The sequence below is a fragment of the Panthera tigris genome, chromosome D3 (assembly GCF_018350195.1).
Source record: "Panthera tigris isolate Pti1 chromosome D3, P.tigris_Pti1_mat1.1, whole genome shotgun sequence".
Classification (NCBI taxonomy): domain Eukaryota; kingdom Metazoa; phylum Chordata; class Mammalia; order Carnivora; family Felidae; genus Panthera; species Panthera tigris.
This window is the reverse complement of record NC_056671.1, coordinates 76,233,712-76,251,454: the sequence shown is the minus strand read 5'-3', so window position 1 is coordinate 76,251,454 and position 17,743 is coordinate 76,233,712. Positions and strand designations below refer to the sequence as shown.

At 50.4% G+C, this 17,743-nt stretch overlaps 1 protein-coding gene across 1 annotated transcript in view; it reads right to left on the bottom strand.

Annotated features, from left to right (window-relative positions):
- Positions 1-16,343, bottom strand: part of NEDD4L (NEDD4 like E3 ubiquitin protein ligase) — a 341,173-nt gene extending 324,830 nt beyond the window's left edge. The window contains exon 1 of the mRNA XM_042962037.1: positions 16,010-16,343. Within this exon, the coding sequence (XP_042817971.1) occupies positions 16,010-16,057 (48 nt within the window). The 5' untranslated portion in view covers positions 16,058-16,343. The remainder of the gene's footprint in view (positions 1-16,009) is intronic.
- Positions 16,344-17,743: the final 1,400 nt, after the last annotated feature.

Sequence of the window (17,743 nt, the reverse complement as noted above, 5' to 3'; positions counted from 1 at the left end):
CTCCCCACTGGATGCCGGGAGCACCTCCCACGTTGTGACAACCAAAAATATCACCAGGCATAGCCAAATGTTGGAGGGGGGATACCCCCCAGTTTAGAACCTTTATACAAGGTATTTACTAAATGTGGGTTTCTCCCTTCCTCCCATCCATGTAGCCCTCTGAAACAAGAAACCTGGGTGACTATTCTAGACTCCTTCCTTTTTCTCACCTCATCAACCAGTAACCAATCCAATGCGGCCTGCCCCCTAAAATGCCTCCTGCATTTATTTATCCCCCTTGCTGGCTTCCACTGTCATGATCACCATCTCCACCCGGCCAGCTGCAGGACCTCCTCTGGTTATTCACCTCAAACCCACTCTCCCCTTGCTGCACAGCAAGCACCAGAAAAGCACAAATCACACAGGTCCCCCAGAGTGCCTCCAAGGATGGGGGACCCAGTTCCTGGACAAGGTTCCTCCCTGAAGAACTGCCCTGAGACACCAGGGTGCTGGTTCCACCCACGGTCTTGGGAGCCAGACTGCCTCGATTCAAGTCCTGGCTCTGCCTCTTACTAGCTCTGTGACCCTCTGGGCAAATCAATTAACATCTTTGTGCCTCAGTTTCTCTCCCAACCCTATAAAATGGAGAAAGACGTACCCACCTCAAATCGCTGAGGTGAAGACGAGGCGAGTTCGTTTTTGTTAAGACCTTTCTGTCAGCACCGAGCATGTAGAAAGTGCTCGAATTTTGGCTGCTCGCTTATCTTTATCTAAAAGTCAGCTCAGAGCTCGCTGTTCGAGGCTGGATACCCCATCTTTTCCACCTATCTTTACGCCCCAGACCCAAAAGCACTGCCCTGGAGAGCTGTTTCTGCTCCTTCACGGACCACCACGTGTGATGGTCGTTTACGCAGCTGTCTCAAATCGGTCAGAGCCTCTCACCATCCCCAGCACAACATCAGGCCCCACGAGTGTGCCCTCCATCCAAGACACCTGCAGATCAGCCAATCTCAGCAGATCAGGTATCCCCCGCCCCCCCAAAAAATCATTTTTGAGATCTTTCTGAACCCTAATTTGTTCATGCCACAGAGGTATTACCCCTTTTTTCTAGTCCATAGGATTAACTTAGAATTGGGGAAAATGGGGAAGAGTGAAACTCTAAGTGAAAAGATCTCCTGCCTCTCCAAGTCCCAAAGAGGCAAATAAACTCCACAGAAGGGCGCAGACTCGCCTTTGAGCCTTCAACACCCCTGGGCTTTATTTTCCTCAGATTCTTTTTTTTTTTTTTTTAATTTTTTTTAACGTTTATTTATTTTTGAGACAGAGAGAGACAGAGTATGAACAGGGGAGGGGCAGAGAGAGAGGGAGACACAGAATGTGAAGCAAGCTCCAGGCTCTGAGCTGTCAGCACAGAGCCCGACGCAGGGCTCGAACTCACCAACTGTGAGATCATGACCTGAGCCGAAGTCGGACGCTTAACCAACTGAGCCACTCAGGCGCCCCGATTTTCCTCAGATTCTTAAAAGGGCAGAGAAACCGCAGAAACTATCCTCGTTCGTACCAGGGCACCGGCCTGAAACGTCATGTTGCAGACTCCACAATCCAAAGCGCCTGGCAAAGAAGGGCACACACAGCCTTTGTGGCCCGGGAGGTAAAATCGCCACAATAATAAGCCCGGTAAGCTGAGAAGCTGCTCCTTCCTGGAGCGACAGGGCCGTTATGGAACTCGGACGGGCCAAACCACCCCGTCCTATCCTTACGACTGTCCATTAGCGGGCCTTCCGGTCCCTTCCTGCAATTATCAACCTTTTTGTGTATTGACACCAACCTCATTCCAACAAGCCTGAAGTCGCTTTTAAGAAGATATACAATTTAAGACAATAAAAGTGTTTCAAAGCATCAGGGCAATGGGACGGAGAAGGTCAGAGGACACCAGGAGGTCAACTGGGGCTCAACCACGAATTAGAACAGTACTTCTGAAGCTCGGCATTCCACTGAAAAGGTGAAAAACGTCTCTCAATTCGCCTCTCTGCTGACTTACATTTTTTGGTTGTGATTTCATTTAGTAGGTCTGCATAGCGGTGGTGCTGGCTGCCCCGAGGCTGGCTCCTGGGCCCTAGGACAGCTATACTACCTCCATGTTTGGTGCTGACTCATTGTTCCTGTGCCTTTTCAGCCCTAGGGAAATGTACACTCATTACCCACCCTCCCACCCCACGTCCACCATTGTTTGGCTTCGCTGGGCAGGAGGAGGAAACCACTGACCTCTTACCACCTCACCTCCTCGGCCTGAGGCAGCCGAAGGGTCACCGATGCCAACACAACCAAAGGTGGTTTCCGACAGGCCCAGAAACCCCAAAGCAGTGACCACACCAAACCCACTGCGAAGGCAGACTCCCTTTCTGCGTCAATCTCTCCCTCTCCGCACACAAATACACCCTGGTGTCTCCCAACCTCAGAAAACATCCTCCAGGACCCAGCCCTCGCTCTGCGGCAGCCACAGGCCTCCACGCTCGTTCACAGCAAAATTCCTCCAAAGGGTGGCCTCCCCAGGGCCTCCGTTCCCACTCCTCCTGACACAGCTCCTACCAGGGCCACCAAGGCATCCGCCTCATCCTCCCGTCACTTGTCCCCCAGAGCGCCAGCCGCCCTCCTCGCCCAGGGCCTGGCCTCTCCTCCACCCCAATCCTCACCTTCCCCAAGTTCACGGCCTCAAGTGTCAACTAGCCCATCCCCGCCCTGACAGCACGGCTGGGTTCTAGATGCTCATATCCACCTGCCTGCTGGCGTCACCCGGATTCTTAATGGACACGGTACTTTTAGCCTCATCAGCACAGACCTTTTTGCTCTCCCGATTTCCCCGCCCGCTGCTACACCAACATCCCAAGTCTCTCTAACGGTCCAGTCCCAGCCAATTCCTCCAAAACCTATGGCCGGTCCCTCCATTCCGCCTCCCCCTGCTGTGCCCCCGCTCGAATCCCGGCTTGCCGCACCTCCTACCCAACCAGTCCCGGAGTTCCCCGACTGGCCTCCCTGCCTTCATTCATTCCTGTCCTTCCAACAATCCTTTCTCCTCCAGTTACTTCAGGCCACAAATCAGATCCCTCTACTCCTCTGCCAGAAAAACGCTCCAACGGCTTCCCACTGTGCCGAGGAAAGCCCAGCCCTCCACAGTGGCTGTCCAGGCCCTCCTGATCTGTCCCGTCCCCCCTCTCTGACCCTGCTGCCTGCCAGTCCCCCCCCCCAGGCTCCAGCCACTCTGGTTTTCTGCCATTCCCCCAGCTCCTCTTCATCTTGGGGCCTTCACGTTTGCTACTCCCCACCCCCCCCCCCGGTCTGGAATATTCTGTCCCCAAACCTCAAGCAGCTGACAGCACCTCAGTCTCAACCGAATCCCTCTCCCATATCTCCAAGGACACCGTAGGTCCCTGGGGAGCACCTGTAAACCTACAGCACCTGGGGTACACTCAGCAACCCCCCCAACAAGGACAAACAAAATTTGCAAAAATATGTCACGGCCTCTCCATGATGCAGGGATGGCAAATGCTCAAAACACACACTGCCTCGCCTCACTATCGCAACCACTCAATCTACATTTATAACGGGCCTGATCCACGCTTAGCTGGGTCTTCTTTTAGGGAGGGGGATGCTGATGCTCCCTTGGCCCCTGCCGCGGCCGAGGCCTGGCTCTCCAGCTGACAGCATCAGAAACCAATTCCCATGTGGGGGGGGGGGGGGTGCGCTCAGTGTGAGATCTGGTGGGAGGCCAGGCCCACCTCCCACCACTGAAACCGAAAGTTTAAAAAAGGAGGAACAAACCCTGCATCCCCCTCCCGCGGCAGCAAGGGTCGCCGGCACGGGCCTGAGACTGGCCATCGGGGACTCCAAGAGGCAGCGAGCAGGTCGGAATTGGTGCAGCAGGCCCAGACCGGTCTCCTTAGAAAGGCCCGCTTTCGAGGCTGGCCTCCCGCCGGTGTCTGGAAACTTGAACGGTAAACAGTTCCTTCCGCAGACGGTGCAACATTCCCCGAACGAGACGTGTGCCTCACTGTGCCCAGACTGTGCCGGCCACGTGCTTCACGCCCAGTTCCGGGAGTCTGGAAGTGCGCGTGCTAGGCGGAGGGCATCCCACGGCCAGCCCCCGACAAAACCCGGGGCTCGGAGTCCCTCGTGAGATTCCCTGGTGGACAACGTCCCACACACGCTGTGACACACGCTGTCACGGCTGCTGCCGGAGGAACTCTGCACACGCTGCGGGCCACCACTGGGAGAGGACTCGTGGAAGCCGGCGACCTGGTCTCCCCCAAACCTCACTCCACACATCTCTTCCTTTTGACTTTGCTCTGTGCCCTTTTACTCTAATAAACCGTAACTGTGAGTACGACAGTTTCTGGGTCCCTGTGAAGGAATCACTGAGCCCGAGAGTGGTGGTGAGGACCCCCGACACAGGTAAGCAAGAGGAGAGGGACGCAGCCACGGCAAGGGGGTTGCCCCCACGCGGCACCCAGAGACGGGTATGGAACGGTGTCAGAGGTGGCATTCAGTGTCGGGGGGCCCGGGTCCTTCACTGTGATTTGGGGTGCCCAGCCTCCCTTGGCCCCTGCCTGCCGCAGCCTACACCCGGCTCTCCAGCTTGACAGGTACTCCTGTGCCATCCAAAATGCCTTCAATAAATCCCTTTCTGCTTAAATTAATCAGAATCGGTCACTGTTGCTTGCAATCAAGAGCCCTAACCATAACAGATTGTGTATAAAAAGAAGTGCTATAAATAAGATTGAAATGGCGGAGTCGGGGGCAGGCGGAGGGTCCTGTGAGCCCCACCATCCCAGCCTGGGGAAGTTGGGCATTCTGACTAGGCAGAGCAAAGGCAGAGTGGGTTCAAGCACCCAGCCGTCCGTTGGATCCAAACGGTGTGCCTCTTCATGTGAGGCTAACTTCAAACGGCTCTGAGGCAGAAGCGAAGGGGATGAACAGGGCACGGAGACCATTCGCTAGGACACAGAAACTCCCAGAACCAGAGACTTCATCTAGAAAAGGTCACGGGCTGTTGTTACCAGGTCAAGGTATTGACCAGATGCAAACAAACTCAGTACCAAGTTTTCACAGGAGCAATATTGCCAAATACCCAGATCAGCCAACACTAGCCTGTGGCTGTTCGATCCCTAGACACCCAACCCTGAAGCCCCAAACTCACACCCAAGCAGGAGCCAAGAAGAGGCAGTTTGCCAGGACCGGCCGCATCCAGGTGCAGCTGTAGAGGGCAGGGACCCTGGGAGAGTCTCACAATGGGCATAATCCAGCAAAGCCATGAGCTGCCAGGCTAGCAGACCAAGCCAAGGATGCCTTGCTATTCCTGATCCGGCGACCAGCACGCTGGGAGTTTTCTTATTTTCACCCTCTCCAAATGGGAGGTTTATGGTAGCATCCTACTCTTTCTTCACCATTGCAGGCTGATGTTTTGGGGGACCCAACCTATTTAGCCATACCATCACTGGACCATTAAAACCAACTCCTTTCAGGGGTAAGAGAAGGGACAGTGTATCACCCAGAGATCCTTGCAATACTCAGGTGAAAATATGGGCTGCCTCTCTAGGGAAAGGGAGCATGTGATTTCAGGAAGCCATGGGTATTTCTGAAGGTGAATATATCTGAAGGTGGATGAATTATCCAGTGGGTGGACTGTGGGGCCTTCATGGGCTTCACCTCAGCTCAAGGGGTAGACCCTTAGAGCAATAAAGGTAATCCCATCCCCTCCTTGCCAGCAGCTGGTTAAAAGATGAGCAGATCAAAGCCTCCGTGGCCAATGGGACACAAGACATTGCCTAGGTATTTCTGGGAATGAAATGTCTTTAATCTTAACAGAAAGACCCAGGAAGCCATTCTCTTTCCTCTGCAAGTAGGAAAAAAGAACATAGCTCTGGTTGCCACTCTCAGACCAAGAAGGTCTCTGAAAAGGGTCAGGCCTTAGACCGTGGAGTAAAGAATGGAACCTGATTCCTTGATGACGTCACCGAGCTGGCACTCCTCCTTACTGTCCAGGTGGCTGCTTAACAGACACAGCATAACTGAATAAGAAAGATAACGCCAATCTCCATGGCAACTATCAATAATCTACCATAACGCACAGGCCACCACGATACACAAATTGAGATTGGCCAACTCAAGCACTACAATTCTGAGATACCCGCAAACTGTAACTTTGGGGGGAGGAGGGGGGGTGGTATGAGTGCAGGGAACCCACCACCACATTATACACACACGTCAACTGTAAGATGCATCCTCGGGTCAGAAATATTAAAAGCGGCAGCAGGGAGAGGGACACACAAAGACAAGTGTCAGATCAGACATAACATAGTATTTGTCAACTGCACCCTTTTGTTCGGGAAGGGACCACCATGAAATGTACTCAGACGTACCGATCCTGGATGTACGTTACAAGTCAGCTCTAAGGCAAAATAAAGAGCTGCTTCCAGATACTTAGATAGTCGCACAGATGATCACAGCCGTGTCCAAGTACCTTTTCGAGATCTAAAACTAATCAGTACTGCAACAAGACAGAGTCAAAACCCAAAGACGCAAAAGGAGAAATAGATTTCAGTTTGGTTTTTATGGCACACACACAGGCCCCAATTTCATTGTGCACACAAAAATTTCAGAGAACGTAAAACACAACTAATGATCTATATTACTTTTATGCAGCTGTGATGCACAGAAAGATGAAAATCCAAATTTTAAGTGTCCGTGATGGACAAAATGAAACCTCTGTACTGCGAGTGAAAGTAAGTCTAATTTACTCATTCCCCACCCCACGCCTTTGTTTTGGAAAAAAGTCCACTCCTTTTTTCACCTATCCCACAACTTCCCACGTTGGTAAGGAGCTCCTAAAAGGCAAGAGTGGCAACGCACCGACCTTGATATCCTTAAATACAAAGCACACAGCAGGGCCCTTGATGAACATATGTTCATCACCCTATCAGTATCTGTTCTGAACAAGTGCTCTCATTTTTTACCCAAAGCCTCTTGAATTTGCTTTTATATTAAGAAAAAGTTCACCGTAGAAATATAGAAAAATATAAGTAAAATACAAAAAGATGATGAAAATTACCCATAATCCCTTTACTCAAAAATAACTGTTATTATCTTGATATGTACCCAGTTACATTTTTTCTATGCATAAACACATACACACATGCACGTGTGTGTGTATATATATACATGTGTATATACATATACATATGCATATATATGTATATATACACATGTATATGTGTATATATGTATATATATATATATATACATACATATACACACACACACACATATATATAGTTTGTTTTTTTCACAGTAGTCTTCACATCCAGCACAAAGCCCAACGCGGGGCTTAGATCCACAACCCTGAGATCAAGACCTGAGCTGAGATTCAGAGTCAGATGCTTAACTGGCTGAGCCACCAGATGCCCCTCTATGCATACGTACTTTTAACCACAATAGGACTGTATGGCACCCCCCGTTTTGTAACCCACTTTTTCCAACTATATGAGTGACATCTCCACATTATTAAATCCTCTCCAATATCTCCCCAACCCACCAGCCACCCCCATGGGTGGTGCACGCTCTTCTCTACCTCACTTCTCAAAGGAAAGGAGAAGCTCTTACTCTGAGTTCAGAGTGTTCTCTTCCACTATTAACAGTCGGCGGAATTAAGACATCATTTCCAAAGGCAGACAGCACGGCACATACCAATTTCTCGATTATGGGGATAAACATACTCTACAACACAGAATCAACCCAGGGTTCAGCTCCCTTCAGAGAGTGCTTCATTCAAGAGCCACATCCGTTTATCCTCTGGAGTAACTAACAAATGGGGAGGAAGTACAGACGTGTAAAAACAACCCGACTGTAGTTGCGTTTGCATCCAATTATCACACACAATTCACGAAGCACAAAAGGAACTGGAGAATGATAAAAGGAAGCAAATGGAGTCCCAGTTTTGCTTTTTCTTGAAACCTCACACTCCTTCCCCTTTCCAACCCAAACCGCCGAAGATCAAGTTGGCGCAGTGATGGCACCTGGTGATGAATCACTTATTGAGAGAGAGAGAGAGAAAAATGGAGCCTTAGAAAAGGAAGTCAACATACACCGGTTCTAAAGGTAGTCGGGAGATTGGAGAGTAAGTAGGTGGCTCTCCAAATTCCGCGAGGTACACACTGAGCGCTTACTAAGCAAATTCTCTAAATAGCTTAGGCTTGCTTTTGTTTTCTGGAAGGGGTGGAGGGAGGACCACCAGACCGAAATAACTTCCAGCGTTTAAAACAAGACTGATGCGCGTTGAGTAAAACTAACCCATTCAGAAAACATCTTCTTTTACGCAGGAAAAACTAATAGAGAAGATCTTCACCTTCTACGTCACCTCTGACCCAAGCCCGTCTTCACTAGAGCCCTCACAACTGGTGACTTCCAACAGGTGCCAAAATGTACATTAACGCTTGAAATCTTACGGATCATGGAACAAAACTAAGTTTGCATTTCAAGACGTCAATTCCTAACAGATGTTCCACGGAGGCCCGCCAGGTAGGAACGTGCATCTTTCCAGCCACGAAGGCCACCTCAACGCCTCACCCGCAGCGCAAGGCCAGCTTCGCAAAGTGCCCTCAAAGACACGCTACAAAACAGGACCCGGAGCTTCATCCAAGGAGACCAGGAAGGCCAGGCCTTGAATGCCGCTGAAACTGGGAAGTAAAATGTGCAAATCGTGCTAACAAAGGCCAAGACCGAGGCTCACAAACACAAGTGAGCCCTTGTGACTGCACAAGGTCCCCCCTCAGTCTGGAGGCAGCCAGTCCCACGCAGAGGCAGAAAAAGCACACGGCCTCCCCCCGGTGGACAGGAGGGGGGTGGACACATACCTGAGTCACTCCAGTGCACCTGGGAAGCCATGGTCCGTCACAGCTGACATCACAGGTGATGGGACACCACCCTGACCTGTGATGGCCAGTGCATCCCCGTCATGGACCGCTATCCCCACAAGCCACTCTAAGTGCCTCCTTTACAGGGCGGCTTTCACATCGCAGCATTTTACGCTAAGAACAAAGTCACTTTTCAATGGCCCCTTTTTCTTGAAGAGGCGGCATAAAAATACAAGATCTCTCAGTGGATCTCAGTGACTGCCAAGAAGTCACCCAACACTGAATGTGGGGACAGCGAGGGAATCGGATAGTCTCACCATCAAACTCGGCAAGTTCTGAATCAATACAGGACCTTGGAGTCAGGGACAAAAAGTCGACCTGAGTGTCACGTCTAAGCTAGTTACCCCAGATACACTTATGTAATGTGGCTTTCCTCACCTAAAGGTATTACGGTAACAGCCAGCATTCAGGGCCACTCAGGATCAGAACAAAACATTACAGCTATAACGAGGTCCTATATATTCATAAAAGAAGTGTCCCGGATCTTTATACCGCCGATTTTCTCTCTGCTAGAACCTGAGCTACAGTCTTACCTCAGGAATCAAGAAGATCTCCAGCAATCAAGCACCCAGGAGTGGCGAGAATTATTAGTTCCTTCTCAAAGCCCATGATGGCCGTTCTGGAACAGTCCATACAGAACCAGCATTATTTAGAAGTCCCTAGGCACCCAAGAAAGGACACGGCAGTGTTTCTCGGAAGGACCATTTCCGTGTGTGTTTGTGGGTACCCCCCCCCAACAACCAGCACAACCAAGTGCCTTCCTTCTTCTAAATTTAATAGGCTCTGGAGAAGGGCGAACCTTAGAGAAAGGATGATGCTTGAAACTGATCACGTTGACACACATCACTTTAGGTATTGTTACCCAACTAATTTTTTCTTTTTTCAGTTTGTAGGAAGATACTGGTTTCTTAAATCTACGTGATCTTCATCTCTAAACTCGGCTCCCATTTCTACATTCCCCCAACAAGCAACTCCCAACCAAGGGTAACATCATTAAACAGTACAAACATTGCCACCTATAGTCAGAAAGTGAGATCTATTTGTTTATACGGTGACCTGGAAGAGAAACAATACAAAAACAGAAAGTAACATTTGGTCACCCTTCTCCCAGCCTCCACCAAGCCTAACATCCGCATACTTATTTTCATCGTTACAGTATGCATATATCATGTTGATCCTCTTTAATATGGACTGTCAAAAGATCATGTAGTTGGCTTTATTATCGATTAAATAGATCACTAAGGCAAAAACACGTCAAAGACCCACCGCATCAAGAACACTTGAAAACCCTCCTATTCATCCAGGACCCCAAATTCAGAGGCACCAATAAAGTCTGTTAAAACAGATCTTCTAACTCAAAATAAGAATTGTAAGACGATCTCGATGTCTCGAAACTGATTGGTTTCTCTACTACCATGCTGCTATGTTTAAGAACTGCACCATGCGGGAAGGCTATTAAACAGGCAGTGAGCATAAGGTTTCTCCCCTCAATGGCGTGTGACATCATTCTCTAATGCCCGGGATTTCTCCCTGGAGATTCCTCCTGACTACACGTCAAGCATACTGATGCTCCCAAAATCACAGAACCACCCTGCAAGGAAGTTTCCTGGTGATGTGGGTCCTCACCGCACTGAGAAGATGCCCGGCTACCATTCAACCTCTTCCCTTTAAATTCTGCCATGGTAGGGGCACCCGGGTGGCTCAGTCGGTTAAGCATCCGACTTCGGCTCAGGTCATGATCTCACAGTCCGTGAGTTCAAGCACCGCGTCAGGCTCTGTGCTGACAGCTCGGAGCCTGCTTCAGATTCTATGTCTCCCTCTCTCGACCCTCCCCCGTTCATGCTCTCTCTGTCTCAAAAATAAACAAACATGAAAAAAAAATTTTTTTTTTTTTTAACAAATTCTGCCATGGTGAAGAAACCAGGATTGTCTGACGATTCCTGTTTTAATGCTGTCCTTACCCCTTTGGGCAAAATTATTTTTATTCCTTAAGGAAACTGCTTTTCAGTAACAGGAGAATTCAGAACATTCTGAATAAATAAAACTGAAGAGGATATAAAGTGTCGATTTCTACAAATTCCATTGAACTCCTGAAAAAAAATAAAAAATCTAACGAGAGTAGAATTTAAGACAATGTGTTATATTTGCCCATTTATAAAACTGCTTTTAGGAATGCCTGGGTGGCTCAGCTGGTTACGATCAGACTTTGGCTCAGGTCATGATCTCACAGTTCGTGAATTCGAGCCCCACGTCGGACTCTGTGCTGACAGCTCGGAGCCCGGAGCCTGCTTGGGATTCTGTGTCTCCCTCTCTCTCTCTGTCCCTCCCCTGCTCATATTCTGTCTCTCTCCCTCAAAAATAAATAAACATAAAAAAATATGTAAATGAAAAATAGCTGCTTTTAAATATCACAACAAAACCTAGGCCCTTTTAGAGTTTTTCTTAAATGTTACCAATCATGATGCAGGCTGTCACCGGGGTAAGCCCGTGTCCTGGGCACGGAGCACACCAGCCAGCACTGCTAGGCCTGATTCAGGCATTTGGACTTGGAACAAATGGGCAAGTCTTATCTCCCTCTACAAAACTGCTTTTCAGCATCCACCCTGAGATCCATACAGTATCTAAACTAATTTCCAAAAGCAATCTTGTGATCGCTTTTGCACAGCCTCAGAGACAGCATGCAGGGTTTCCCAAGTGATCTCTTGAAAACACACACGGACCGCTTTTTAAAAAATTAACGACTCCTCTGAATTACTTACAGATGGCTATTCAGGTGGCCTCTCTTGTGGGCTCCCTGCTTCTTCTCTGCCAATGCCCAGTCAAGACCATTTCCCACGTGCTACCCCTTTTCGCAGTAACAGAAAGGCAAAAATCTGACTAGCAACTGACTTGAAAGTGTTGAATGGCGTATTATTTGAAACTGACGGCCCAGGGTTATCTCAGGTTTCTAATCGGAGTCACGAATTCTAAAACACCCTGAAATAAGGATGCTTCATGAAATTAATGGTATAACACGGTGTGACAGCAATTTTTTTTCATTCTTTCTTAGTGGTACGTAAAATAATGGTACATCTTCAAGTTGGCAGCCTCTTAAAGAAAACAGACCTGCGCCAACCTTCAGTGCTTGTTATGAAGGAGGTAATTATATGCAAGCGAATAAGGAGAAGCCCAGAATAGGGTGTAGGGGACATCTCCAGGGCGACGCCTAGGACCCACTAATTGTTGCCAGGTGAGAATGGAGCCCCAGTGAGGTCAGATTTTTCCCATTTTCTGTAAAAACTCCCAAGTTTTAAAACACAATGGAGACCATGCTAAGAAAGCCTCCCGGTCAATGCAGACCTAGAGGTCATTCAGTTTACAACTCCTGATGTTTATCGCCATTGCAAATTAACCTCAACAACCCAGCTATGAAGACCTTTCAAGATAACTTGGAAGGGAGGAAGCATGTTCAAAGCTAGGGCTGTGTGATCAACAGAACGGGGTTCAGGGCCCAATTCCGTAACTTCCTCGCTGTGTGGCCTTATACAGGTCACTTAACATCTCTGAGCTTCCATTCCTCACCTGTAAATCTTAGCACGCCTCACAGTGGGTTCATGAGGATTGAATGAGACAAGTACATCAAGGCCTAACATGGTGCTAGGTATAGAGAAAGCATATGAAACCGTCGCCAATTACGCTGGTTTGCATAAATTACAGACGGAAGGTGTCAAAGGACTATCCCACGTCAGCCTGGCCTTCATTTCTATGCCATTTACCTCCCCGTAACCACCCCCAAAATGCCACATCTAATAAGAAAGCTGTCATTGAGACTTTAGTATTTCACCCAGCAAAAATCTCTTCCATAAAGGATTTCCAAAATCTTAGAAAGGATGTTGTAACAGAAGATTTCAGAAGATCAACAGTAACACTCCCAAGTAAACTGCCAAAATGTGCTACGGGATTGCCATTAAATAAACAAATACACAAAGCAAAACAAAAAACTGCCAAGGAAGCGCGCCAGACGCAACTGGTCCAACCGTTCGGATTCCCAACCCAACCTGAGGCTGGGCCCGGAATCACAAAATTTGGCCAATCTGCTCATCTAACACCCAAAGTCCTTCACCTGACGGCAATGTCAAATTTGGCTTCCTGAAGGTGACCCGATTTAAACCAGTAAATAGGAGTAATAACTCACTGAGGAACCTCAGCCGGAAAGACACAAAAAATAAACAGCACGTGCATTCACACAAGCAAAGTCCACATTTAATCCCTTCCGTTCTACAAGCTGGAGAGACCTAGGAGCAAGGTCCTCCGTCATGGCATCCACTGCTTCAGCAGCAGCACCTACAGCTAAAGAAGCTTTCTGAGAGGGGACACAAAACCCGGGTGCCCTCCAAACACACAGTGCTCTCCCATCAACTTCCAACGAAAAACACAAACTTTAACTTCTAAGAAATGTGCCAGGTAGGGACACCTATTTTGCTAAGAGGTGCGCAAGACAACTGTGTGGCAATCAAAACCTCCTCCTGTGTGATGTCGGGCAGCACATCGAGTGCCCGAACTGAGGTACACCCATATTTAATACGCCTGGAAAAAACAGCCTCAGCCAGTCTTCTTTCGGAGCCTGTGAAGATCTGTCATTTGTTTCCTTACCCAGGCTAACTCAGAGAGACCAAACAAACTGTGCAAATGCCACAATTTGTTAATATTCTACGAAGGCATTCCCTGATTTTCCAAAGGGTAACCTGACAGCGCAAAATCTCCCATAAAAAGCAAATACCGTAGAAATGGGAAGTCATCAAAACAGCCCTGCCTTATTTTCTCACTGGCGGGGGAAGCTGAAAAAACACAGATGTGAGTTGCCTTTTGTAATACAACGTGCAGGGGGTGGGGGTGGGGGGCGTGGAATCTCAATAGTTCTAGCGACACAGCCATCACTCAATAAAATGTCTTCGTCACCTCGTGCTGCTCCCCATACAGCCCCAAACATCCCTCTAGCAACATGCAGGAATGAACCCAGTCATACATATACACACAAACCCCAATGCTGTTTGTATTTCATCCTTCACTCTCACACTGGACACCAGTTAAGAAGATCTGTGTTAACTCAAGCGGCAAGATGCACTCTAGGCAGAAGGGGACACTGGATGTACATGTAAAGAAAGATTAAACAGGGATGTACACAGCATTCCTTGATCCCGTTAAATTTCCCAAAACACTCTTAATAGTAATATATTTTTTTCAGGGAGCTTTGAAAATCATGTAAAAAAGAGAGAGAGAGACCAAAGATGAAATGCAGCGGTCTTCCCCCACAATACCTCAAAAGCCCTTTGTTTAGGAATGTCTGTATCTCAGCACCTTCCTAAAAGCTCGCTGCCTGCCATCTACTGCTGCTCATTAAATGGAGAAGTGGAGAGTGAAAGGGGAAGCTGCGGCAGAGGAGCCTGCCGGGGAGAGGAGCACCCCCTGGGTAAAAGAAAACAATGGTCCTTTCACCCATCCCCAGGTGACTGCTCCAAAAAAGGAAATTATTTTACCCGAGCACAGCATGGCAAAATAATCGAAAACGTAAATCACACATGATTTGCATTGCGATCATTCTTTGATAAAATACACACCACAGCAAGCTTTACCTAGCTGTTAAGGAAAAAAAAAAAAAAAAAAAAGCCATACCCCCAAACACCCTCCCCACCCCAAGATAACTATTCTATTACACACTTACAAAGCACGCGCGCGCACACACACACACCCCATACCAGAAAGCTGGTGAGAGAGAAGCCATAACGTGGGCAGGTCTAGATAATAGCCTTCCGTGAACCCCACCCCCAACCCCGGAGAAAGAGGGGACCTCAGAAAAGAAAGGAGAGGAAGAAAGAGAAAGCCAGAAATCCTCGGGTTTCCAGGCATCAACTTTTCATGAAATGAACAACCAGGATAGGAAATACCTCCCTGCTGAGTAATGCTTCATGGGTTGTAAATTCACCTCTCGAAAGGGGAGCCAGACCTGAGCGCGCACCCCGCCAGATGGCAAACCCCTCCTACCTGCTCCATCCAGCCTGCCGGTCACGCCGCGCCAGCGACAGGCCTCCCACCCTCCCCCCCCTTTTTGGCCGCGCAACACACCAATAAGAGCCGAGCGTGGCTGGTCGAGAGAGGGCTCAGCAGCGATTTACCAGGATCGCTTCGAAAAGGAGGAGTGGGAAACTGCGAGGAGTGAGGGTAAAAACAAAGCTCTTTCCAGTCGAACCGGCAGCCTTGGAGGCGTGGCTTATCTGGTTTGCTTTATTAATAAAAGAGATCAATTGAGCTTTTGTCTCTACCCCGGAGGTGCCGGGCTTTAAATCCTTGGGAGGAAAGAAAAAGGAAAAAAAAAAAAAAAAATGGCAGGGCTGCAAGCTTCCCCCAAGTTTCCAGTAGCACCTGCCACCACTCCAGCCGTCCTCCCCCACCGAAAAGACCCCGAGATCCACTCTCCTGGTTTCGACTCTGCAAGCCGAAGGGACAGACACACCCAGCTCGAGCGTGTCGCCTACTCCCACCGTGATAAGCACACATTCATCAAGAGCACTTGCTGACTCGATCGCTGGAAAGTTCCAAAGGGGAGACAATTCAGGCTCCTCCGCGGCCCCGGGCTCCCCCGCGCGGCGCGGGCCCCCAGCCGAGACCCAGACGTGACATACATCATGGACTCCCGGGCTGGAGGGGCGAGAGGCGGAAAGTTGCCCAACAGCCCGGGAGACGCTGCTGGGAGAGGAGGGGGAACAGGCGGCCAGAGAGGCTCACGCGCCTTCCTCCCACTCCCAAAGCAGGGAGCAGCGGGGCGAACCCCGGCTCGAAGGGCGTAGCGCCGCTTTATTTACAAACAATGCGCACGGCTAGGGTTTGGGGGCGCAAGCGCCGGGCGGAAGGGCCCGAAGACCACCTACCCCCCCAAGCCGGGCCCCAACCGCAGAGCACACCCGCCTTTGAGGTTCCGCCGCAGGCGCTGGAGACGCGCACCCGGGGGTCGGCCCGATTCCCCACCCCCTGCCGGCGCGGGACAGGAACTCCCCGGGGAGTCCCAGGAGGGAAGGGACACCGCTCACCTCATCTTCCGAAAGTCCGTAGATCTCCTCCCCGAGCCCGGTCGCCATGGAGCCGGCGCCCCGCGAGGGCTCGGAGGCGCTCCCAGGCGGCTGGGCTGCGGCGCGGGCGGCCGGTCTTCTCTCCTCCTCCGCGTCCGCGCCCGGCCTGCGCGCGTCCCGCCGGGGGAGCCGCCGGACGCCGGCAGGTGAGGGAGCCCGAGCGCGCGCTGCGGCCGCCGCCTGCGCCGCTTCTTCCCGGAAGGCTGCGGGGCCGTACGGGCTGGCGGTCCGGAGAGCGCGCCGTGCAGCGGGCGGCGGCGCGGAGCCCGCCGGGCTTTCCCTCCCCGCTCGTCCGCCCGCAGCACTCCGCCCCTCTCGGAGCCTGCTCTCCGATCTCCGGAACCCGGCTCGCCCGCCCCCTCGCTCGCTCCCTGCGGCCCCCGCTCTCTCCGCCCAGTCCTCCGCCTCCTCCCACCCGGCGCCCAGAGGGGACCCTCCCCGCCTCGCCGGGGCGGGCACACGCGCCCCCCAAGCCAATCACAGGCCGGACTTGGGGGCGGGCCGCGGGCTGCGGGGTGGCGGGGCTCTGCCCCCACGCCCACCCCACCCCCCAGGCCTCCAGCGTGGCTCTCCCGGGCTCACCCGGCCGCAGAGCGGGTCAGCCTGGGGCGTGGGTTTGGCCTTCCGAGCCGACCCACCCTCCTCTCTCGCTTGCCCTCTGCTTTGGGGAAGGGGCGACCTGGGCATTTGGGGGGCGGCAGGGGGTGGGGAGGCTGAAGGCATTTTCCCCGGGGGGGGGGGGGAAACTCCACTCAGTTCATTCTTCTTCCCCACGGGCTTTTTACCCAGAGCCCTGAGCTCGCAGTAAATGTTAAAGGAGGAAATATGGGTGTTTCTAGACCCCTTTAAATAATCTTGGCCACCCCAGCAAGCCGGACTTGACTACGGTGTCAGTTCCCTGGAGCCGATCCGCCGGGCCTGGCCGCCTGCAGGGGAGAGGCCGCCCCGGTGTGGCCGCGAGTCGCCACTGCCTGTGTCAACCTTACAGAGCACAAAACCAACACAGCGCCAACTCTGGGTACACACCCACCCACTCGAAAACAGACAGCTTGGTTCTTTGAATAAAAGGCAGCTCATTTGTGAGCTGCAACGTGAAATATCAAACTCAAGTTTAAGGTTATCCTCTGCATATGCAAACTATTACGATGTCTTATTAGCCACCGTAAGATTTCTTCCCCGCTTCCAAGCTACTGTTTCTTCTACAGCAAGCAGTTCATTTTAATCCTGCAGATTTACAAGAGCGCCAGAGACTACTTTAAATAAATGAAAGAAATTCATCACTCGACTTTTTTTCCAGGAAGCCTTTCCTTAAATTTAGATGGTAAGTGCAGTTGGGAGTTAAAAAAAAAAAAAAAAAAAAAAAAAAAGAACAGGCCATTTTCCTTTGAAAAGAAACCTCGGAATGCCTACTTGGGTATTAACTGGGTGCTTTTGGAATTTTTCAAGAAGGAACTCACGTGATCCTAGAGAATCGTTATGCCTGTTCCCAGCTACTTTACTAAAATATCTGCCGTATGCCCTGCTAGATCATTTTCTGATCTAGCAGGAAGAAAATGGACATATCCAACCTCACCTAAACTCTTTGCCTCCCAATGATATTACACTGGCTTAAAACAATGTGCTCTAGGTATAATGGGTCTCAAGGCTTAGCCCCATGGAGTTAATACCTCTCAGAAGACTTCTTGTCCAGGAATC